This window comes from Aulonocara sp. 'chitande type north' Nkhata Bay, linkage group LG11, assembly GCF_057382095.1.
Source record: "Aulonocara sp. 'chitande type north' Nkhata Bay isolate Kocher_YH1m ecotype deep benthic linkage group LG11, A_spYH_male_GT1.1, whole genome shotgun sequence".
Classification (NCBI taxonomy): domain Eukaryota; kingdom Metazoa; phylum Chordata; class Actinopteri; order Cichliformes; family Cichlidae; genus Aulonocara; species Aulonocara sp. 'chitande type north' Nkhata Bay.
The window spans coordinates 27633950-27658354 of record NC_141354.1 but is presented as its reverse complement, the minus strand read 5'-3'; the positions used below and the strand labels follow the sequence as shown (position 1 = coordinate 27658354).

The following is a 24405-nucleotide window of genomic DNA, read 5'->3' as shown; positions in this document are numbered from 1 at the left end:
AGCTTGCTGTGAATTGGGGCTATATAAATTAAAATCAGCTGAACTGAAAACCTTTCTGAGGTTATTAATATATTTACAAAATATTTAAAAATATTTATTTTTGTAATTTTCCGTATATTGTTCTATTGCCCAATCGTGCAGTTACGTAATTGGCTTAGTATTTTCTTCCTTTGCACTTCTTGCTCTCTATGTTGCAATAAAGTTGATCTAAAAAAAAAGTGGGGAAAAAATGAAGGTATAGCACCACCTGGCTGCCGATGCGGAATATTGCATAGTTGTTCACGTGATCATATGTAACGTCACATGACTGGCTAATAGGGAGGAAGTGGGGAAAGTTGTTTGGGATGACATTTGATCAAATTGGAGAAACGTGAGGAGGACTGACCTTTCTAGTAACTCTGTAGGACATGAGGTAAACTGCAGGAGCGTCTAAGGTGAGCACATCTTCTTCTACGTTTACAAAGTGCGCCGTATGACAAGGATATTAGTAAAAGCACGCACCTCTGTCTGATACGTGTGTTTTTCTAAATAAAAACTCGCACTTCTATGTTTAAAACTACTCTGTTTGTAGATAAAATGGCCCTTTCATCTCTGTCATCTGTCCTGTGGGCGCTCCTTTTCGTGGCAACACAAGTGATCCTCTCTGCAGGTAACCAGGAAAACACACACACACACACACACACACACACACACACACACACACACACAGCTTGTGTGTCTTTTATTACTGCAGAAGAATAATTGTTAACTAGATTTATTCTTCTCCCAGGTTACAATAAATGTGTTGCCAGAAACTTTGGCTATGACTCTGTGGTGTGTGAATGTAATTCGACATATTGTGACAGCATTGGATCTGTCAGCCTACCTCCACTGGGCCAGTTCTCGTCCTACCTGAGCAACATTGCAGGCAGCAGACTGGAGGCCAGTCAGGGTGAAGTTCGGGCTAACAGCACTGGAGAAAGTGGGTAGAGGAGTGGCATTTTAAGATACCATCAGTGATGCTGGAGCAGGTGCAGAGCATTTCTGTCTGCTTTTGTGTTTCTTTCAGGGCTCAGGTTGACTATCGTTCCCTATCAGAAGTACCAGAAGACCAGGGGATTTGGAGGGGCGATGACAGATGCAGCAGCCATCAATATACTCTCTCTTTCTGCTGGTGCACAGGAACAGCTGCTGAGGCAGTACTTCTCCAGTGAAGGTACACTGCCACTGTACCGGGGAGACATAGCCTTACAGCCTACGAAAGGGCGATACAAAGTCAGGCAGTAAAATAATACTAATAGGTATAAGAAGGGTAACAGAAACGAGGAGATGTTAGACAGTTTGGGGTATTAAAAGGCACTTTTTTTTAACTTGCATCAGCAGCATGATGATCATCAAAACATGTCATAGCCCAGTATCAGCACCAGTTATAATTGACTGAGTGATTAAAAAATAAAATTATTCCCCAATGATATACACAGATGTAACAAATATATGCAGAATAACTAGAAAAGGGTTTTGTGTCTAATTGTGTCTCCTTTTTTATTTTCTCTATACATTTACTGTTACACTGTTACAATGGTAGTACGACATCAGTGAGACAGCATGTCCCCAGTGATCTGAAGGGTACTTAGCACAGCAAACCCACTCACCTGCTGTTTAGACCTGGTGTGTATGAAGGGCAGCCAATCAGAAGAAAGTGTCATTAAAGAATGGGGCAAGGGAGCTAAAAAAAAAAGCTTGTTTCACAGTGGATGAAACTGCACCCAGGCCCAGTAAAATGCAAGTGTGGTGAACTGTAACGCAAAGCTGTTCTAGTAGAGTCAAAGTTTAAAGCTATAGAGCTGGAAATTAGTATTAGGGCCCTCTATAAAGTAGAGTCTCATCTAATTCAGTTACAGTTTGGTTAGAAATATAAAACCTGAGGACATGAAGAACAAAAAACGGTGCACATCCTGCCAAGCCCTGATCATTGACATCACTGGCCTGAGGCAAGTAATAGATGGTGCCATGATTACAGGATTATTGACACTTGTAGATGTCTTAGAGCAGCCAAAAAGGAAGAAAAAAAGCAGATCAAAACCAACAGTCATTCAACACAATTACCTTCATTCAGGAAGGAAAAAACGATTTTAACCAAAAATGGCCTTAGTTCAATTATTTTCCACTTCCCAGATGTCCTGCTTCCCTCCTAAGCTGAGGCCAGATGTGTTTATCTGGTTAACTGAAAGGAGGAAATCATTTTAGTGAAGCTGACTGCACTGTGGGAAAGCGGTCGACCAGTAAACACCAACAGCTGCCTGGCAAATGTAAGGACAAAAAGGGTGGTACCTGGGTTTTTTCTTTTCTTTTCTTCTCCATTGGAAGTGGGCTGTCTGGGATTCCCCTCTCTGTGTGGAGGCTGCTCACTAGGACGAGAGTACAATGGCGTAGGTCGGCAGAAAACGCTGAAAGAGCCTTCTCCTGGTGAGGAGGTTGAAAGACTGTGAAAGTTGAGCACACCTGCAGAGTTCTTTTCTTGCCCAAAAACTACAACTACAGCCATGACTCAGCTACTATGAAGGGCATCCTGCCAGAACAGCTTCCTTGGACGTTGTTATTGATGCCTCAGATTTCTGGAAATCTATTGCATGGCTTGTTCACCAGTCTTCTAAAACATATTCTTTAAAGAGTTTTTACACCGTGGAATAAAATGCTATAATTGTTGAGTAATAATACTGATTTATCCCCCAGCTTTGGTTGTGTTGATGTGTTTTGTGGCAGGTATCGGCTACAGTGTAGTGCGTGTCCCCATGGCCAGCTGTGACTTCTCCACACGTCTGTACACCTATGCTGACACACCTGGAGACTATGATCTGCACAATTTCACTCTGGCCCCAGAAGACATCAACATGAAGGTGTCTGTCTTTTGTCTCGCACGCTGACACGGCCGTTGTCGCCCATGTCTCATCTTACCTCCTTTGTGTTCCAGATCCCTCTCTTGCAGCGTGCGCAGGCCTTGTCTCCTCGTCCTCTGTCTCTGCTGGCCAGTGCCTGGAGTGCCCCCGCCTGGATGAAAACGAACGGTGCACTCACAGGAAAGGGCTCCCTGAAGGGCCAGCCAGGGGGCAAGGAGCATAAAACCTGGGCTCAGTACTATGTCAGGTGACTTCTGTGGCTTAAAATCAGATTGATATCAGATATTGGAGGAGCATGATTCAAGAGAAATGTATTCTGTTTGGTGCTTTAATCATTTCCTGTCAGGTTCCTGGAGGAATATGCTAAATATAACTTGACCTTCTGGGCACTGACGACAGGAAACGAGCCCTCTGCAGGAATGATGACAAACTACAGGTCTACTCAGATGCATTAAAAGTTTTTTTTCATATAAAAAATGTTAAGCATTGAGCTGTGGATTCTAAATTTTGCAGCAGACTGACAAGCATATTTGTCTCACTGCAGTTTTCAAGCCCTGGGCTTCACTCCTGAGGAGCAGAGGGACTGGGTGTCTCTGGACCTGGGCCCTGCCCTGCACGCTTCGTCATACCCACACACACACATCCTCATACTGGATGACAGCCGCATTCTGCTGCCCCACTGGGCCAAAGTGGTGAGTCAGTAAACAGAAGGGTAGCAGGAAAGGTCATGGCAAACTTTATTTTACCTGAGGCAAATAAGAAATTAAAAATGAATCAGTTTTAGGAGAATAAATGAATCCAAAACATCTTAACAAGATAACTTGAAAGCCTAATGTAGTGAAATACAAGAAGGGGAAGAGGGAATAAAGAACTTTTTTTGACTTCAAGTCTCACAAACTTGGTGTCCAAACTGTTCAGCAAAGGAAAAAATGTCAATCTGATAAGCTGTTGATAGAAATCAACCCAAAGAACGACGCTTGTCTTGCTATTTCACGACAGTTAAGAATCAGATGAAACCAGGCTAAAAGCAGATTAATGCAAATGTTCTGCAGTGGTTCAACAAATAAAGTCAAAACCACTAACACTGTAAGGCATCTTTCACAATTATGTTGAGTGAAGTGCATTATTTTTCCTTTTCAAGGTCTTGTTAATCACTGTTTCAACCATAATTTCCATTAACATGACTTGTGGAGGGATATTAAAGTATATATGGATGAATTAGCCACTTACAAACTCCAAAGACTGATTTACACCAAAAAATAGGGAAGTTGTTGGATCTGCAAAAGAAAAATGCAAGCAACAGGCAAAACTGTGGCCCTGTAGTCTAATTTAACCAAATAACTTATTAAAATCAGTATTTACCCATTATGCTATAATTAGCTTCCAGTTAGCCTATTGAAGCTAGGGGAAGGACTTTAAGAAAAAAAACTTGGTGTCACTCGATGAAAGTCCAGAGGAGAGTTTATAGTGGTAAAATGAGTCGTGACTGGAATTGGAATCACATAAAAGGACATTTACTTTACTCAGTGTCTACAGCGGCTGTGAGGAAACGTATATTTAAAGACTTTACTGAAACCTTTTGGGAGGAAATAAATCCAGTATTTTGTGTATACTTTTCTAGGACTGATCTGGAAAATTGTGGCGCTGTTACTTTAACCACGTGGAAAGTTTTATTCCTTATCTCTGCCAAGGAGGTTTGCACGTGTGTGTCATCTTTCTATCTGTGAAGTTATGAGTGAATTCTGATAAAATTGAATGATTTATTGATAAAATCGACAAAAAGTCTTAATGCTTAGAAACTATGATTCTTACAAGTATGGTGTATTGTCAACACACAGAAAGTACCATATAAGGATTTAAAATGTCACGTCACGTTTGACCTCTGACCTGACAACATACGCTTATAGGGATATGTGGGGATTCTAAATATGTTAATATATTACGACATTGTTATTTACTTTACAGTAAAAGCTTATAGCTTTTAAATAAATACCAATTTGAGTACATTTACAATGTTTTATGAATAAGTGTTTTTTTTTTTAAAAACAAAGCAAAACTTTTTTCACTTGATATTTATTAGTGTACATTTAAACAAATGTACTAAACAATAAACAATCAAAATTATGTGAAGTATATTAAAATTAGCTATTGGTTTTAACTGCACTACAAAACTTCTTACATTTCAAAATAACAAAGAAAACAAAATGAATATGTAAAAATGCGAAAGGTTCCCCTTAATAGTAAATACTGTCCAGCGACTGAGCTGCCCTAGCAGAGGTTTGTGCTCTCTGAGTGCTTCTTGTTTTCGTTATTATTTTTTCCCTCTTGTCCCTCCAGGTCTTAAGTGATATTCATGCAGGAAGGTACATCCATGGTGTGGCAGTCCACTGGTACTTAGACAGCGTTGTGCCACCTGACATCAGCCTGGGAACCACCCATGACCTCTACCCGGAGTATTACCTGTTTGGCACAGAGGCCTGCGCTGGTTGGAACCCGCTAAACAAAGGAGTGATGCTGGGAAGCTGGGACAGAGCTGAACAGTATGCACATGACATTATAGAGGTAAGATCATATTATCTGATGCGTGGAGGTTTGTGCTTGTTCAGTCAGATCCACTGCAAAAAGAGAATTTGACAAGCTGTGAGCTGTTCCAGAAAGGTGAGTCACCTCCCTTCGTGCTGCAGTGCAGGTTGTGCACACACTCGAGAGACTGCAGGCCATCAAAGCAAGCTGGAACTGGTGTTTAGTTTCTTCTTTCTTCACTCTCTTTCAAGGGAAATTGGACTCCTTCCATTCTCTCTCTTTTGCATGGGTGAATTCAGGCTGCAGACGCTCTGAGAGTCCAGAGGAATTTGTTTATGTAGACGTGCAATCCCTGCGATAGTTAAACAAAATGCTAGTTCAGCAGGCTGACTAAATTACACATCTTACTACAAAACACAGAGGAGGTAGCAGATAGTAAACTGTGGGTGTTTTTCTCCACGGCAGGACTTGAATCATTATGTGGTCGGCTGGACTGATTGGAACCTGGCGCTGGACCCGAACGGTGGACCAAACTGGGTTAAAAACTTAGTGGACAGCCCTGTTATAGTGGATGCGACGCGTGATGTCTTCTACAAGCAGCCGTCTTTCTACAGCATGGCCCACTTCAGGTAGTCAGGATCTCTGCTCACACTGAATGCTACATTTCACCCGTTCCATTACTTCACTGAGATCTTCTTACATGATCTTTCTACACAGCAAGTTTCTGTGGGAGGGGTCTCAGAGAGTGGGGGTGTCTGCCAGTGGAGAGACACACCTGGAATTTTCTGCCTTCATCCGACCTGATGGCTCACTAGTGCTCATCATACTCAACAGGTAAGGCATATTTAATCTGTTGTAGGAAATGTGGCATGATGGGTAAACACTGAACTGTTTCTATGCTTTGTTTTTCTTTTTTAGATCATCATCAGACATCCTGTTTGAAGTCTGGGACCCTCCTGTGGGTTACATCCCCTCCACTGCTCCAGCTCATTCTCTGCTCACACTTGCTTGGAAAAGGCAGTGATCATTAAAGCAGTTTCTCAGACTGCATATTTGTTTCAGCTGAACCACATTAAAAGCATTTCTCTGCGAATTTGCACACAGGATGATCATAAAACCTCCTGATTTTAGGGCCTTAATTTTTGTTTAGCTCCTACCTCTGGACCAAGCAAGCAAGAGGAACCTCTGACATAAATGTAGGGCGATTGCATCACTTCAGCATTCCTTTTGGCAGTGTGAATACAAACAGGAAAAAAGCCCTTATAAGCCCCTAGTTCTTGAGAAAGATTTCAGTGTGGCTTTGGGAGTCTCCACAACTGTTTGGTCCAAAAACCCCTAATACAAAAGCTGTTTTAAGTTTCATCACACAGACATATTATTTTGTTTTGCTGTGATTTTTTTTTTTTTTAAACATAACTTGAGTAATTCCTGTATTCATTTAAAATAACCACAGGAAACCAGACATTCAACACATTATTTCCCCTTTCAAATGTCTTGGGGGGGGAAAAATGATGCCTGAAAAGAATATACACATTAGCCTGTGCTACGTAATCACTGGTGCCTTGATTTCCTTTTAATAACATGCTTGACATGGCTCTGATCAAATCATGTAATGCACTGAATCTGTAAATAATTTAAGTTGTTGCTATTTAATCATATTTGCTAAATAAAACAATGTTTGAAATTTGGAGGAACAACTATTACATGGATTGTGAGCAATGAAAATGAAACAATGACTTTTTTTTCAGTTTATTAATACATCATAGACAGTTTATCATAGACATTTTTTTCATATATATAATATACAGTTTCATTACCAAGTATTTCACATTTGGGCCTCCATTCTCATGTTTATTTCTTTGCAAATTTTAAGTTGTTGGACTAAAATTATTTACATCAAACAGTGATAAAATGTGAAACAAAAGACAGTCGTAAACAGGAATAAAATGACAGAGGGATGCCAGCTGTTTATACTATACACACCAGGAGGAGCATGTTGAAATATGAAGCATTGTATATGGGGCCAAGCTCTGAGGATTTATTTTTATTCCCTTGCTGGTACTATGGGTAATTGTTTTGTTTTCTTCTGATTTAGAAGAGTTCTGAAAGGTGTCTTGAATCCCTTACTTTCCTCTGTAGTTAGTCCGACCTGTTTGTGACCATTTTACAGCAGCAACTCCACATGATTCCTATACAAGACTGTCGTGCTCCTGAAACACTGCAGAGTGTGCACACAAAAACATAAACACCTTTACAGTCCAATCCAATTAAACACTAACATATCAACAGTCACTCGACATCTTCCTGACACAATCTCAACAAAGAACATTATACAGACCCTTCATAAACAGCATTTATTTCAGGGATAAAGGTGTTCATGCTGTTATGGGTTGCCTCTGTGCATGCGTAGAGTGAAAAAAAAATCACCTACAGTCTTTTCATATGCTTACAGGGCTCAGTTGCAGGATTTAGGTAATCTTAAGATGAATAAAGAGGGAAAAGCATGAAGAAGTCTGGTATTTCTCCACCATAGTCTATTGCAGCAGTATATTTAAAGAAAAGATTTGAAAGCAGTTTCCTGGGGGGTTCAAAGTACAGAGGATATGGGCTTGATAAACAATCTAGGCTGGTTTGTTATTAGGCAATAAAAAAAAAGATAAATCAGAACTTAACTGACTCTTAAGACGTCTGCATTGGTACACAGGTGAGGAGAAAGGCATTATAATAAAAAGTAAAAATACAAAAACTCAGACAGAGATGATTATGACTGCAACGGAGATGAACAGAGGGAAATGAGAAGCATTTTGTCTTCTCAGTGGGCTGCTTGATGTAGGCGAGGAGAACTAAAGGGATGCGACAGGTGGGTGTCTCAGAAGGACCATCTCTCCTGTGTGCGAGGGTCCGTGGAGAGCGAGGGGGACTCTGATGGGGGCTGGCTGCTGCTGTCTTCTCCGTTCAAACTCTTCCTACACACTGGACATGTGTCATGCTGCACGGCCACAGAACAAAATGCAGAAAACAGTTGCTAAGCACAGTTTTCTCACAAGTGTCTGAGAAGAGTTTTAATAAGTGGAACATTATTTCGGGCCTGTTTTAAATGACGTCAGTCTGCTCTTTGTCTTTGATTGTGACTCATTTTTAAAAATGTTTCAATCTGCTCAGCCAATTATGTGCTATCCACTGCTAATATCAAATAACTCGAAGATGAATGCAAACAAATTTTCAGATTTGTAATTTTTTTTTTAACCTTTTGTCCCATGCAAATTCCAGGTAGATTTTCAAAATAACACATTCACAGAGGAGGATAACATACTAAAAGCACCATGCAATAATAAAAACACTGACTGTATCATTGCAATAAATAAACTATCGGGAAGCATTATTCAGCATACAGAAGTGGCATTAAAACAACACTTCATCAGTTCCACTCCATTATCATCAATTTAAGCTAAGTGTTACTCAGGTCCCACCTACATGGCATTTCCATCATGACTCAGATAATCAAATCACATATTTGAGGTTCCTGTAGATCTGAATGCTCTCAAATGCAAAGTGAATAAATAACACATAGAATCCTCAATGTCATGTATGGTCTCTGGTATGGTTATATTTAATAAAAATTCAACGTTTTTGATGTGACTCACCATTTCCAGCCACGGTACTATACAGTCTGAGTGAAAGAAGTGGTTACAGGGTAGCTGTCTGACGGGCTCTCCAACTCTAAAGTCCTCTTTGCATACAGGGCATTCCATACAGCAATCTATTGAAGAGGATATGTGTTTTTAAATCTTTTCCTGACATCAACACCCTTGTCATTTTTGATTGAGACAGCTTCACACATGTTTACAAAGTGGTACAGCTACGTTTCTTGAGGAGATATACATTACACTTCTCAACAGAGAATAACACAAAGTCCTGAGAATGCACCTGGACATTCATCTATGCCTTAAAGTCAGCTATCAACAGTCCTGCAGCAACTGGACAGCATAACTAGTCACACAGTTACAGCTGAGTGGGTAAAATAGGACAGCATACCAAGAAGAGGAAGTCAAGAAGAACAGAGCCAAAAGAGGAAAGAAAATTGGGGAGGTGAAAGACCAGGAAGCAAAAATATATATATTGTCATGGCTACTGGGCATTTCGTCCCTAACAGGCACAGTTTCAGAAGCTCCTTCTAACAGGCAGCAAGTGTATACAAGACATTTAAGTGCTGTGAAGATTTTGAAACAACTATGTATCAACAAAATGGACACTTTGTCCTTAGCTATTTTTTTTCAAAGCTGAAAACAAGTAAAAATAAAACATTATATGGAAACATGTCAATGAGTGCACATATACAACTAAAGCAAAGTAATACTTGGTTTAACATTTTTCTGGAATGCATTACTGATTATTTTGTAAGCGGACAGCATACAACACACTGACTTCAAGAGGTATGAATAGTGCGACCACTATTTAAAACACAAACTTAGTTGTAGTAGTAATAAATAGGGGTTTGACCTGACAACTCGAGCAATGGCAAAACTGCAATTTGTATTTCAAGGACAGAATAAAGAAACATCAGGGGACAGTGAAGGAAAAAAGATAATCAGAGGTGACTGACCGGCTTGTTCCTGAGAAATATTGACAGTTGGGAGTGAAGAGATCTTCTCCTTTTCTGCTGGCGGAGGTCCTGTGTTCTCCAGCTGACCTAGTAACTACACAGACACGGGCACATATGTAAATACATGAGAAGAACACAAATTTTGTAGACTATTTTATAGTTTGTTTACCTGTGTTATCACAGCATCTAATCCTCCCTGCCCCCATGCATAATCCCCAGGGTTAGAGTGCAGCATCCCTGTCCTGAACGAAACACAAATAGACCTTTTTAATAATAATAATGTTATTTTAAATTGTAGTAACACCTTGTTCCTCTATAATGTCATATTACCATGACAGGGGAGGGGAGCCAGGGATTCCAGAGTTGGCAAAAAGACCAGCAAGAAATTGTTGTACAATCCTGACAAACAGAAAATGTACAGGAGTTAATGTCATTACCAAAAATAAGATCGGTTCGGGGGAAAGCATAAATAGCACTGTCATTATAAGTGGGAGTATTCAAGGCAGAGAATAGAGCCAGGAAAAATGATGAACTAGTGTGTTACTCACCCTTCCACAGCAGGCGAGCGGTCTGGCCTACTGCTGCCTCTAGACCGGTATCTCCTCTGGCTGCTCAGACGAGGGGGGCGTCCTGGTCCCCAGTGTTCCCCAGCTCCTAGTAGGCCCCCCATAGATCCTCCTAGGCCTGCTGGGACAGATCCCCCAATTGGTCCCCCTCCTAACCCTCCTAGGTCACCGAAACTCCCCAGGCGCCCACCAGGGAGCCTAGGTTCTGAGTCTGGGCTGTCAATGTCTCTTGTAAATGGCCGCTCGACTAACAAGAGGTGCCATAGCTTGATGAAATAATAATAAAGAAAAGAACAGTAACAGAAGAAAAGGAAAAGATTAAGTAAAGTAAAACATACAATCATGTTAATTAAACCTCTTTATCCCGTATTCCTTCCTCAACTCCCCAAACCTTTCAGATCATGTCATACCTCTGCAAACTGTGTGGCTGTGTCATCTAGCCCATTGGCGCCGACCTCTAGGAGACTGAGGGAAACAGCGCACAAGGGGACAAAAGACTCATTATTAGCAACATGCACTGTTCAGCTGTAGCGTAAGCCTGGAACAAAACTGCAGAGTGAGCCTACAAGTTACAACAGTGCAACATCAGCGTTCTTCAGTACATGTCCATGCTCTTGTTCCAGCTAAAGCCTGTGTGTGTGTAGACATCATATGCTGTCTAGAGAAGTGAAATGGATAGTGACGATAATACAAAAACCTCTTACCTGGAGTCTTCTGTTACTTCCTCAATGAAACCCGAGTCACATCTCGGACAGATGTACTCCTAGAAATAGATTGAGCCATGTAAGAGTCAAATAGAAGAGGAAAAATTCATTTTATTTATTTATTTATTTTTTTAATTTCCTAGACCCTACTATTCAAACTATTCATACTACATAAACTATCCAGTAATTTAAATATTCTATTCTCAATTATATCAATTCTCACAGAAAAATAAAATAAAATCAGGAATCAATAAATACCTGGAATTTTTTACATTAAAATTCAATTACACTATCAACTGAAAGTATTTGTTTGTGTTGGTTAACTATACACCACTTTGCATGTGTGAAAATGAGATGTGACAAAAGGTAATATTCCATCACTGTCAAATCAGCATCCATTCCACAAAATAATTACAGCACGTAAAGACATTTTGCGGCCTAATATGGCACACAAAGAAGTACAGCCAGATAATATCAGTAAGAAGTGTGACGGCCTGTATTTTGTGAATGCAACCAAGTAGGTAGAGCTGGTCTGCCAACCACACCTAAAGAGAGGCGTTATAGAAAACCTGTGTAACAGAATGAGGAAAACACTGCTACCAGTTTATTTGTGCAGCTGGTGCAGTTGTACACTAAAAGCACAGACTTATAAACCATGAAAACAGGATAGAAGCGGGGTCATTTAATATACAGATAGGGTTATGAGAGATTAAAGCGATACCCTTGTTGAACAGCATATGTGTATTAAAAGTAGGTCACAAAAATACCAGCCTTTTGTATTATGCTTATACCATGCTTAAGTTCACATGACAATTTTAAAACTCATATTCGCACAGCATAGAGAAATTTGGGGATCTAAAATGAATTTTGTGGTTAAAACGTGTTAAGAAACTTTGCCGTAAGCAAAACAGTTTGTATCAGTTGAGTGTCAAATTGGACAACCTCACAGATTATACAGTTTGTTGAATAAAACGGACAGATGACTGAGGACTGGTGCCTGGGCTGTACTGTAGTAGCACAGGTCGACAATCTTAGGTGTTGGAGTCACTTAGCTCAGTGAAGACATGCCATAGGACTGACTGTGCCTGGGACACTTTAGAGTCAGTGACAAGGAGGACTGGAATTACCCTCAGCTGGATCATAAAAATAAAAGATTGATGTGTCTCTAGTGGTGATATAAAACCAGTCAACAGTTCATTGTGAATATTGTAATTTTTTTTTTTTAAACAGGGCAGAGTTTGTCCACAGTATAAGATTATTTTTGTCCAAACAAAAAATACTTTCTTAAAGGACTATGACAACCAGCAATTTTTTTTTATTTTTTTTTATTGGGGGGGGGGGGGATCTGAGATTTCACCTACAAAACACCACAGTAGTAAACAGTGCCACTGAGAACTGTGAGAAAGCTACAGCTGACCCTAACCTTGTATTGGAGTAGGTTAATTTTAGGTTGTTGTATTTAATATACTTGTAACACACTGAATACAAACACACGCCATACTATTTAAGACGTGGATGACATGTTTCAAACACGTTAAAGTTGCTAAGTATGTCACGGTTTAGGTCAGCATTGAGTCCAGAGTTTAGCTTCTACTTTTAACTTCAAAACTGAAACTGAATACGACATGTTTAACTATGTTTCCAAAAATCCCCCAACTCGTCCTGTCAACACTGCGTTTTTATCGGAAATTAAAAACTAACCAGCTGTCAGGCAACTAAAGTTAAGTGTGAAGCACTAAACAAAGGCAGCAGTAACGCAAATGTTTTCGACAAGTCCTTGTTGTTTTGAGGAAAAACACAACATCCCCCGAACTGTCACAGCAGAGCTTCGAGTACACTGCTTTGACAGAAACGTCTAGGAAAGTCTAACAAAACCTGTCGATATTTGCTTTTAATGTCAGTTTTTTCCCCCCACCCCTTTCCTTTGACGGAGCTCGTAGCTGGAGTTTATTTTAGTGAGTTAACAACAGCAGACGTCGCTAACTGCTAACAGGCTAGCTGGGGTTTAGCTGTAGCGAGAAAGCAAGCGGAACAAATGGCCGTTAGCGGTGAGGCAGAGCTGTCAGCCGGACGTATTCTAAAAGAGTCTGACAGATAAACAAGAAAAGCCTCTTGCTTACCGGTAGTTTGGGGTTTACTTCACCTTTACAACAGTGACAGAAAAACCGATGCGGGGGAACAGCCGCAGCCTCCGCCATCTTCCCCAGAGCAGCACAAACACTGACGTCGGTCCTCCACAAACCGAAGGCAGCCGTCCACCTCCAGCCCAGCATGCACCGCGGCGCCGCTGGCTGGAGTCCCAGCTCACCGAGGAGCGGAAGGAAAAGTGTTCGTGTGTTGACGTCAAGAAGCCGCACGTGAAGTGTTCGGTGCGGGTGACGGAGAATAAAAGCAGCATATGTTCAGAAACTTCTCAGCTTAAAAGGTTTGTTTAAAGTGTTAAAGAACGGCTGAAATGGTCAGCTGTAAATGTTAGCTTTTCAGTTAGCTTAGCATGCACTGCTCACAGGGTTAACTTGGGGTTAGACAAAACTATTTTCTGTACTCGACAAAGATGCTTCTGCACAATGTGTCATTTACACATGTACTTAGAAATTCATCAACAGTGGTTTAAATATAACTGAGGTCTGCAGTCGCTTAAATCTAAGTGGAAACTTGTTGTTTCTGTTCAGTAATGTGCAGTACAACTTTTAGCCTAGATAAGACCAGGGGCCTGTTCTTCGTACCGCGCTAAGTGAGTTAGCTGGATGAGATTGTTGACGATTTCGCGTGATCCTGGATCGTTCGGTTCCCCGAAGCCCATCCGGGACTTGCTGTCATAGCAAGGGGGGAGCAGGTTTACTTTATGTAAACAGGATTAGATCGCGGCCACGCAGGTATGTCCGCGTCATTCATACGAAAGCAACAGCGATATTCCACCACTGTTTCACCATAAATAAATAACATCAATGTAACTAAAGATAATGCAGCACTTGATCCTTTTATTGATTTCACACAGATACATACAGGTCATTCCCTAAAAAAGGGAAATGTACTATTAACATTCTATTACATGTATGTGATTATTACAGATGTAATTCATATTTCAGAGTAGTAATTGTAAATTACTTCGTGTAATCAAGATGAGAGACCACGGCTATAAAAGCGAAGGTGGATTTGGGAAGTCTGTCGCAGTCATATCCTGTCCGTTTACGCGAGCAACCCATTGCGGAAGGTGCAAGATTGATAAGGAGAGTCCTCAGAATTCAGCGTATATTGCGGGACAGACAGGATCCTTTAGCTCAGCGCGACAGTGTGCTCATAGAGAGATATCGATTTTCCCGTGAGGGTATTATTCACTTAACCAACTTGTTGACGAGGGGGTGCAGGACCACCACCTGTCTTTTTTTTTTGCTCTGCCCTTTTCTTGGTTGCTGTTATGAACAAACAAACAGAGTATTCCAGGGTCTCTTTCCAAGAGACGACAAGCAATATAAGTGATAAATATTACCATTCTGTAGAATATTCTTATATTTCACTTTTACTTGTTCCCACGTTCTAGTGGGTCCTGTTGTGGCTCTAATGTGAAAGGGGATATAATATAACAGAGGTGTGGACTCGAGTCACATGACTTGGACTCGAGTCAGACTCGAGTCATTAATTTTATGACTTTAGACTTGAAAAAATGTTCTAAGACTTGTGACTTGACTTGGACTTTTACACCAATGACTTGGGACTTGAATTGGACTTGAACCGGTTTACTTGAAAAGACTTGATATTTTACCCCAAATATAAAATTTAACATGCATATTATATAGAGATTGAAAATGTGACGTCATTCACGGGTAGAACCGCAAAGGATTCTGGGAACTCGTGGCAAGCGGTACTAGCGCACGCAGGCTTTCAATTAAAATCAGTTAAACAGCGATAAAAAGAAACACAAAAATGTCAAGAAGCCGTTGTATTATTAACTGCAATAGCCGGTCGCATGACAGCCACGGGAAGCCGACGGGTAAAGAGATCGGTTGTTATCGGATTACGTCGTTGAAGAGAAATTGTTCAAGCCATGTTTCCGAAGTAACAAAGACGCGACGGATGGCTTGGATTGCAGCCATTCAAAGACCAAATATAACGTCCCAGAACACTCCAGCTCACAGGTTAGTCTGCTCCAAGCATTTACACGAAGGTCAGTGTTTTTTAGTAATTAATACATCATTTTCATAACATAATTAGTGATATAGGTTACAAGCAAGTCTGGCGCTGAACAGAAATTGTCGCGCTATGCTCCTTTATTTATTGTGCATAAATAGTGAATTGTCCTGACACAATATTGCGTTTCGCTTCTGTTATTATGGTACATTGACAAAAACATATACTTTTATTCACAGGATAAAACAGGTTTTTTGTATCACTAATTGCCCAGTACGATTACAGACTGCGGTAAAGTGAGCCGTCATTTGTGAGCCGCGGTCAAGCCAGCCGCCTCCTATCCGCGCGGTGATTACAGCATACAATATTGTTGTCACTGCTACATTTCTGTAACGCTACCAGAAATTATTTCCACTACTAATTAATTACCGTTGAGCTCAAAGGTCCTATTAATAAACGGTTAACGAATGTGTATTTATGACGACAATTTGTGAGACTGGTAAACTTATGATACGTACGATGGTCTTTCGTTCTACACGGTGCGTTTCAAGGTCCTGCACCCATCCGTCGGTAAACTGTACCTGGGCTTGTTGCAGTGACCTGAAGTTACTAAACTTCATGAGTGTGTGCACTCACTCCAAGAACCGTATAATTATAAATATGCATATAAATATGCTAAGATGAGATAGCTGACTTCATCTAACTAGCAAATGTTGTCCAGGCTACCTTGGTGATACAGTTTTTTTTAATGTGTATGATATTTTTGTCATGCGATTTTAAAGCCGGTCCTACAACCGCATCCAAGAATAACATGCAGCTTATCTCAGAACTGTCGGTGAAAATTATTCTTGGAGCTAGGTTTAATTGAGCTGCATTTTAAAGAGGTGCAATTTCACAATTTGTGTATATTTTCTAAGTTCACTATTTTGTCATGTGTTGAGAAAAACACAGATTTAAAAATTACATGGTCTAATATTTACATTTAGCATATAACTGCAACATTATTTTTTCGTTTTTTTTTTTTAAAGACTCGAAAGGACTTGAAATTCAAAGTTTCAGACTTGTGACTTGACTCGGACTTTTACACCAGTGACTTGAGACTCGACTCTGACTTGCCTGACATTACTTGAGACTTGACTTGAGACTTGAGGATAAAGACTTGAGACTTACTTGAGACTTGCAAAACAATGACTTGGTCCCACCTCTGTAATATAACATATTATAATATAATATAATGTAATATAATATTGGATAATATGGTGTGATATGATAAATCTACCCTACCGCCTACTGGTGTTGGCCAGAGGGGCCGATGGCGCAATATGGCAGCCTGGCTTCTGTCAGTCTGCCCCAGGGCAGCTGTGGCTACAACCGTAGCTGCCTCCACCAGTGTGTGAATGTGAGAGTGAATGAATAGTGGCATTGTAAAGCGCTTTGGGTGCCTTGAAAAGCGCTATATAAATCCACTCCATTATTATTGTTATTATTGAATTACTTACGAGTTTGATTTGTCAGCAACTTTCTGCCAGCCCTCTCTCCTTGCTTTTGCAGCCTTTGCAGTGTTCCCTTGCGTTTTAATTAAACTCTGAAACTCCTGAAATCCCTCACTCAAGAGTTCTTGCTCTGCTGCCGAAAAATACCGAGCGCGCTCCTTCGACATTTTCGCCGACCAATCAAAGGGTTGCCGATCAATGTTTCTACTATCGATGCGTAGCCCCTGTTGGGCCACCCAGTGATCTCACATTACTTCATCCAGCTATACTAATCGTCAACAACAGGTGTGTTCGGGGAACCGGAATAGCGAGCTCAGAGTTAGCGCGATGATTTGGTCTTGGATGTTTCATTTGATCTTGGATGTAGTAAGCGACGTACGAAGCACAGGGCCCAGTTCTGTTGTCAGATTGTAACTACCAAAAATAATGTGGTTGCTATCGAAATATATCGACATAATCTGAAAAATAAAACAGTAATTTTTTTGCGTTCATTTTGTGTCACATTTTCTTTTTGTGACAAATCAGTTACACTTGGAAACACGAGTGTAGGGAGGTGTGGAGAGACAGTCGGTAATAATAACAGTAATACGTGATATTAGGCGCCTTTCAAAACAACCAAGGTTACTTTACGCTGAAGAATTGAAAAACAATATAAAAATAAGAAAAGATCGATCAAGTCAATAAAACAATATATAAAATCAGTAAGAGCAGAGGTTTAATATGATAGGTGGAAGACAGTCAGAGTGCATATGCCAGTTTTGAGACGAGATTTAAAAATGAAGAGAGTCAGTGTTGTGGATTTCTGGTCGGATGCAAGTCCAGAGGCGAGGAACAGAGCAAATGAAGCCTCTAGACCTCATGGTAGTCAAACAGGAAAAGGGCGATGAGATCGAGAGAAGAAGAAAATCTGGGATTGTGGATGAGTGTGTTGATGTGCAGAATTTCAGAGGGATGTTGCAGAGTGATGTTCTGTAATCAATAGGATATTTAACTGTGAGCCAGTGAAACTCCTGAAGTACAGGCATGTTGTAAGAAAGTGAATTTCTGGATGGACTTGAGAAGGGAGTTAAAGATGTCGATGGATGACGTAACCAGGATGGTGGTACTATTGAGTGTGAGAGATATACAGAGGTAACTAATGTTATAAAGACTGAGTGAGATTACTGCTGTGAGTTTGGAAAGAAAGTATTGCATGTCAAGCAAGATATGTGGACTTCAGCCAGAGGGGAGGGAGAAACTGTGGAGTTGTCATTGTTAATTTAGCTACAACTGTACAAAAAGTCAAGCATTTTATTATCAATATTACATGCCAGTGCTGTAAGTATTGTTTGGTCTGTTCATGCTGTTGGCAAACTAATTTAGGTAATATATTTTAAATCAGTTTTACAATGTGAACAAAATTTTTGGACTGTGAGAGCAAGCTGGAGTACCCAGAGCGAACCCACAGTGTTTCAAGTCCCCAGCTGTTTCAAATCCCAAGCTGGCTAGTAGATTCAATCCCAGGACCTGCTTGATGTGAGGTGATGGTGCTAACATTGGCCTAAAATGATTTATTATTAACTATAAATCAGATGTTGTAGTTTTTATGCTGTACTTGCTGCCCATGTTGGTCTTAATGCTGCTGATGAATTTCATACAATTACCAGGAAATGGACCAATTTGTTGATAGGGCTTCAGGCCTTATCATGAGTATTTTTAGGTCATACGGTTCCCATTATTAATAACATTATCATTATTAATGAGTAAGATGTTATTGTTTGTTTGAAGTTAGCTGCTTCAGGATTTTGCCTACTGATCTGTACTAGGGATGAGTATGATAAGATTTTGCTGATGGCAGTGACACAGATTTTGCTTATAGATCCAAGTCTTTGTTGATTCCTAATCATTTTTTGTTGTTGTTTGTTGTTTTTGTTGTTAAAAAAGGGTTTTCAGTTTCTGTTGTGCTTCAGAGTCTCTGAGTCTGAAGTTGGTATAGAACAAGTTAAAAAAAAAGTGATGCATGTGATTCAAGCGTGTGAGAAGTCCACTGTTAGAGACACATCCTACATTGCTTATTTTAGCATTCCTTTTTTAATTCTCCCCTTTTGAATTATATTTTTTTGTGTTCTTGTAGATAGAAACCATATATTGTTTGCACCTTCTAGTAAGGGGACACAAATTATTATGGGGTTTTATGTACATCTTAATATATGAACACATAGCAACCAGTGATTTGCACATAGCAACAGCAGTCCACCTCCGTCATAATAAAAATATATTTCACACACTCCATAAAAAGCATTTACTTCTCTGTAGAAATGTGTTAGTCTTTACAGAGATAAGAGTTTGGTTTTTGCAGGGGGCGACTTATTTAACCTTAAATTACAGATCTCTTGTATCCTGATATGATTCTAATTTCAGGTTTATTACATCCAGGTGTTAAGAAAAATGACACTATATTAAAGGAATATAGAGGAATACTGGAATGCTGTTTTTGTACTGATATAAGTAGTTACTTACAGCTATACTAGATTTTAGACCTTTCATCACCTGTGTGTTCCTGTTCTTTTGTTTGTGCAGATGACAGCCCAAGAAGTGCGCCTGTGTGGTCTTTTGCTGCGGGAGCACTTTGGAGAGGTGGTTGAGAAAGTGGGAACACACCTGCTCAAATGTGGAGCACAAAATTTAAGAACCATCATTCATGAAACTGGCCTCTCAGTGGACTTGGTAAGGAGTACTACACCAACTCTGCCTCGGCTTGTTAAGCTTGCTGAGTTTATATTTATTGTATTTATTTATATAACACTGTGTTCCAACAGCTATGGCTTTATGGCCATTTATCTGAAAATTCTGTCGTCTTACATTTTTATTTGTTAGAATTATTATTTTATAAAAAGCTAATTAGATATGATAGATGGCTCCATAGTGTAGGGGTTACACAGTTGTCTAACAAGTGTAGAACAGTACAAAGTAGCATTTAAGGGCATATGGTAATTAAGTTGAATGGAGCTTTGCATAACGAACAGAAGCAAAGATGTAGTTTTCTGAGCATAATACACTGGAAAAAAGGCAAAAAAGCGCACATAATTTGGAGTTACCTCATTAAATCCTACTTTTACCTTATTAATTAGAATAGATTTTTAAAAAAATGGTTAAGCTGCAGTTCTTCTGCAGAGACCTTCATGCTTTGTGGTGCATAGTCTAACTCACTGGATGTGGATTATAGGTATTAGCCTGCCATTGGTCACATATTTTACACTCTTATTAATCTCCAGTCAAGTTTTGTCAATTTTACCTTTCTCAAAAGAAATGTGGATCTAGAAACAACAACATCTAAGCTAGGAAACCAGACAATGAAAATAAGGAAAATGTCTTTTTTTGTTGTTGTTCTCTGCATTAGTGAAACTTGAATCGCATTGAATTCTGTCTTTACCTGACCGTTGTCAGTTATATTAAATATCAGAGGAAGCGATAAACTTTTTCCCTTCTTTCATTTGTTTATTTCCAAATCCAGGTGAAGAAGTCTCTGTGTGTCCTCGTGCAACACGGTGCCTCTACATTCAGTTCAGGCCGCAAAGGACCCGGGAGCCCCACAGAGTATCACGCCAGCTGTGACCGAATCCTTAGGATTCTTCGCTACCCACGATACATCTACACTGCAAAAACCCTGTATGGTGACACAGGAGAGCTGATCATAGAGGAGTTACTACAGAGAGGCCACACGACGATGAGCAGCACCGTTAAGACGGTGGCAGACCGCCTCACGCAGAACATGGCAGGTCAGTGTTGGCATCAAGCAAAGAACACATACTTCTATCAGTGGATGTTTTGACAGCTGGATTTTGGTCTAGTAGATGGACATGCCATTTGCTACAACCAGTGTTTAAATGTTTATGTGGAAAAAAAATGTCAGGATTAGCAATTAAGGTTTCAAATGAATATCTCCCAAAAAACTTGGAGGCCTGTGAGTGAACCAGAAGTCCTAATATCTCTTTTGACTTTATCAATGTTGGACTTTTGTTAGAGACTCTAGTACTTGCACTGTCTTTGTAATTTAGCTGTGTGAAAAGGGAATTAAATATGACTTGGGTAACACCACTTTTTCTCTGTTGTTGCTGCAGAGGGCCTCACCATGGATTACAGTGAAGTGTCCTCGACTTTTTCCAAACTGGTGGAGACCCATTTTCTTCAGCGCTGCCCTCCATTGCCAAGAGTGGGAAATAAAGACAGTTCTGCTCCAAGTGAGACTCCTGCCACTCCTGGTACTCCGGCTGCTCCCGTTAACACTGCCCCACCCACACCAGAGAGCTTCCCAGAATGCTATAAGGTACCTAGTGTGACACTCATAGGGCGGGGCAAACGCCAGCTCGCCAGTGAGGATGGAGAGGAGCAAAGAAGCGCAAAAAGGGCCAAAATGGATCCACAGGTTAGTTTTTTTAACCTTTTTGGTTACTTTAACAAATTTGCAATGTCCTCCGTCCATTATATCTACCTTCCCGCTTATCATTCATGTGACCTTTTATTTCTCTGTTTGCCTCTCATATGCTCTGCTTCATTCGGCTCAGACACATGGTGACGAGGGGATTTACTGGCAGGTGAATTTTGAACGGTTCCATCTCCACTTTAGAGATCAGACCATCATCAGTGCTGTTGCAAACAAGCTGGACCAGGTGATGGGAAAAAGTATTATAATTTTTAATTTAAGGACACTCATTTACTTTCTTGCGTTATGAAGATTATTTTGTTGATTATTATTGTTCATTTATGTACACAACACCTTTTAAAAATGTGGTTTACAAAGGAAAAACAAAATATGCTACAACATTAGAAATATAACAAATGTCCACAAAAAACACAGTAGAGAGAAATAGTTTATTAATAAAAGGTACATTTTGATCATACATTTAAAGCTGCTGCTGGTTATGCAGGCATTAGTAGTTCAGGCAGGGAGATCCAGACCTGAGAGTCCTTAGTGCGAAGCTTAGTCATTCATAAGAAAATATGGATGCCACTGTTATGTCACTAATTCAATTAATGAAGAAGTCATTATGAGTAGTGATGATATGAGCCTGCTCTTATTGTGAAAGAGCATGTTATAGTCACTATAAATGCATATATAGTATAGTATATGTGCGTATACTAGAATGATTTATTATTGTGATTGATTAAGAATTTAATGACTAATTATCTTCTTAATCCTCAATATGCAGACTAGCAGTGAAATAGTGAGGACCATGCTGAGGATGAGTGAGGTTACAACCTCGCCCATGGCCACCTGCACAAAGCCCCTCTCAGCCAATGAGATCTTCAGGTCCCTCCCACCCAGCTACAACATCCTCAGACCCATCTTAGACCAGTACCTCACTCTGCTGGTGGATGACCCGGTATGATCTGCAAACACCATATTATGTTTTCTGATCTTTTTTGTTTGTTTGTTTTTTAAATAAACAAAAAACACAATGTCTATATCTTCTTTTCCTCCTCTTTTTTAAGATGGAGTTTGTGGGGAAGGCTGGTGAAAGCGGAGGAGGGATGTTTGTTGTCAGTATCCTTTTTCAGATTTAAAAGGTCCTGAGCATTTTCCTATGAAGCAGCACACTGGTTGATATGATTTAATTCAGGAATCACGGTTGCTTTTCTAAGCTCCTCTCTCAGATCTGCACAGAGCACTGGCCAATCTGGCACGGGCCACACTCGAGTCTGTAGTACAGGAGAGGTAAGCCGGTGTGTATGTTAAATAATATATATAGCTGTGAGTGTCCTATTATCACCAGCTTCGTGTTACTGAAGTCACTCTTAATCTGACATCAGGTTTGGCTCCCGGTCGGCTCGCATCTTTCGTCTGTTGCTAAGAAAACGTCACCTGGAGCAGAAGCAGGTGGAGGACTTTGCTATGATTCCAGCCAAAGAGGCTAAAGACATGCTGTACACACTGCTGTCACAGAACCTGGTCCAGCTACAGGTATGCGGATGATGGACTGTTAGTTGTTTCGGTGTACTCAGAGAGAACCCACACATGCAAACTCCACATAACTGGTTGTGCCACTGTTGGCAGCAAGAACTGCAATCAGCCATTTGCAATAATTTGCCAATGAGTCTTTCAACATTGGGCCTCCTCACTGTGGAGGCCCAATGTTCTTTACAGAAATATTTTAATTCATTCAAATTTGAGGTTTTTCCAGTACGAACAGCCAGTTTAAGGTCATGAAAAAGCATCTCAGTTGGATTTAAGTCTGGACTTTGACTAAACCTTTGCACAAGCTACTGCATAAACTGAGTGAGTCTTGGATAATCAAGATGTTTTCTTGGCAAATGTTAGTCAAGGTTTGTGCTCTTTTTGGTCAGCAGGTGTTTTGTTCTTGGATCTCTCTCAATGGCGCTCACTGTGATTCGCTGGAGTCCCAAAGCCTTAGAAGTGTCTTGTAACCTTTTCCATGATTGAAGTCAATGACTTTGTTTCTCAGCTGTTTCTTTAGATCGTGATGCTTTGCTTTTTGACAACTTTCAGCCTATTTCACTTTGTGAGACAGCTTCTGTTCAAGTGATATGTAATATATAGGTGCTTCTTTAGAACTGCATTTTGTATTTACTCAGCTTATCTTAGCTGTCTAATATTATTTGATGATCTGAAACATGTAAGTGCGACAGGCATGCAACCCCCCCCCCTTGTTTTTCAGGAAATCCCAAAGACTCCTGACTATGCTCCCTCTCGCACCTTCTATCTTTACACTGTTAATCAACTCCCGACTGCAAGAATGCTGCTCCAGAACTGCTACAAGGTAAAACAGTAAACTCATTACATGTAGCCTTTAGAGTTCTGAACAGAAGAAGACAGCTAATTGTCTTTCATTCTGGTATTTGCCTCCGGTAACATTATCTCTAAATATTTTCCTTCTGCAGACCGTAGCCAACCTCATAGAGCGACGCCTCTTTGAGACCAAAGAGAGCAAGTGAGTCTTTTCATTAGTGATATATTTTGATGCATCTCACTGCAAGGCAGATAAAATCTTTTGTCTGGCACGCACGTTGCCACAAAGAAATGGGTTGACGGTTTTTGGTTTACAGGCGCTTGCTGGAGAAATCTCAGCGAATCGAAGCCATCTTGGCATCTCTGCAGGTCAGCGGGGCCGAGCCCGAGCAGCTAACTGAAGTCGAGGAGATGATCACTGCTCCTGAAAAGCAACAGCTGGATACCTTAAGGCTTCACATCAATAAGTAGGAAGGCAAAACAGAAATTCTCTTTTCTAAAGGCGACAAGGCTCTTCGGTGGTTTAATCAAGTCCTTTTTTCACTGTCTTTTTCTCCTTTAGGTTAGATTCTGCAGAAAACCAAGTAGATGAAACCATCTTTCTTCTAGAGTCCTACATCAACTCAACCAATGCATCTTCATGACTTATACTTTGGAGTTTTATATTTCATCCATGCAGTTAATTTTTGTGTATGATTTCTGCGTGCGTGTCAAGTATGACTTTTATAGTTTATAGCTCGGATGTTTCTGTTTGGACTGAAATAAAATCAGATTTTTTTGCTTTA

The 24405-nt window shown here is 40.2% G+C and overlaps 3 protein-coding genes across 3 annotated transcripts; 2 read left to right on the top strand and 1 right to left on the bottom strand.

Moving 5' to 3' along the window:
* Window positions 1-302: 302 nt before the first annotated feature.
* Window positions 303-7563, top strand: gba1 (glucosylceramidase beta 1). Its single transcript, XM_086311690.1, has 12 exons — window positions 303-434; window positions 572-649; window positions 770-961; window positions 1049-1195; window positions 2743-2876; window positions 2951-3123; window positions 3223-3312; window positions 3421-3568; window positions 5214-5438; window positions 5865-6028; window positions 6117-6233; window positions 6318-7563. Exons 2-12 carry the CDS (start codon window positions 577-579, stop codon window positions 6421-6423), a joined length of 1569 nt encoding a protein of 522 aa, XP_086167816.1. The 5' UTR covers window positions 303-434; window positions 572-576; the 3' UTR covers window positions 6424-7563.
* Window positions 7135-13594, bottom strand: rnf115a (ring finger protein 115a). Its single transcript, XM_086311692.1, has 9 exons — window positions 13393-13594; window positions 11273-11331; window positions 10979-11033; window positions 10551-10834; window positions 10333-10401; window positions 10172-10244; window positions 10003-10096; window positions 9044-9159; window positions 7135-8388 (listed from the first exon to the last, which is right to left on the bottom strand). The coding sequence occupies exons 1-9, from the start codon at window positions 13543-13545 to the stop codon at window positions 8269-8271; spliced, it is 1023 nt and encodes a 340-aa protein (XP_086167818.1). The 5' UTR covers window positions 13546-13594; the 3' UTR covers window positions 7135-8268.
* polr3c (polymerase (RNA) III (DNA directed) polypeptide C) lies at window positions 13455-24405 on the top strand. The gene is made up of 13 exons (XM_086311689.1): window positions 13455-13697; window positions 19453-19599; window positions 20387-20651; window positions 20994-21298; window positions 21438-21542; window positions 22083-22256; window positions 22366-22417; window positions 22528-22588; window positions 22684-22834; window positions 23550-23651; window positions 23773-23822; window positions 23938-24087; window positions 24183-24405. Exons 2-13 carry the CDS (start codon window positions 19453-19455, stop codon window positions 24262-24264), a joined length of 1644 nt encoding a protein of 547 aa, XP_086167815.1. The 5' UTR covers window positions 13455-13697; the 3' UTR covers window positions 24265-24405.

Excerpts from the sequence above, each read along its gene's own strand:
- gba1 (XM_086311690.1), top strand. The coding sequence starts at position 577 with ATGGCCCTTTCATCTCTGTCATCTGTCCTGTGGGCGCTCCTTTTCGTG. Across the intron at positions 3,313-3,420 it reads GGAATGATGACAAACTACAG|TTTTCAAGCCCTGGGCTTCA; the intron begins GTCTACTCAGAT and ends GTCTCACTGCAG. Across the intron at positions 6,234-6,317 it reads GTGCTCATCATACTCAACAG|ATCATCATCAGACATCCTGT; the intron begins GTAAGGCATATT and ends TTTCTTTTTTAG.
- rnf115a (XM_086311692.1), bottom strand. The coding sequence starts at position 13,545 with ATGCTGGGCTGGAGGTGGACGGCTGCCTTCGGTTTGTGGAGGACCGAC. Across the intron at positions 11,034-11,272 it reads GAAGTAACAGAAGACTCCAG|TCTCCTAGAGGTCGGCGCCA; the intron begins GTAAGAGGTTTT and ends TGTTTCCCTCAG. Across the intron at positions 9,160-10,002 it reads TATTTCTCAGGAACAAGCCG|ATTGCTGTATGGAATGCCCT; the intron begins GTCAGTCACCTC and ends CCTCTTCAATAG.
- polr3c (XM_086311689.1), top strand. The coding sequence starts at position 19,453 with ATGACAGCCCAAGAAGTGCGCCTGTGTGGTCTTTTGCTGCGGGAGCAC. Across the intron at positions 22,418-22,527 it reads AGGAGGGATGTTTGTTGTCA|ATCTGCACAGAGCACTGGCC; the intron begins GTATCCTTTTTC and ends CTCCTCTCTCAG. Across the intron at positions 22,835-23,549 it reads AGAACCTGGTCCAGCTACAG|GAAATCCCAAAGACTCCTGA; the intron begins GTATGCGGATGA and ends CTTGTTTTTCAG.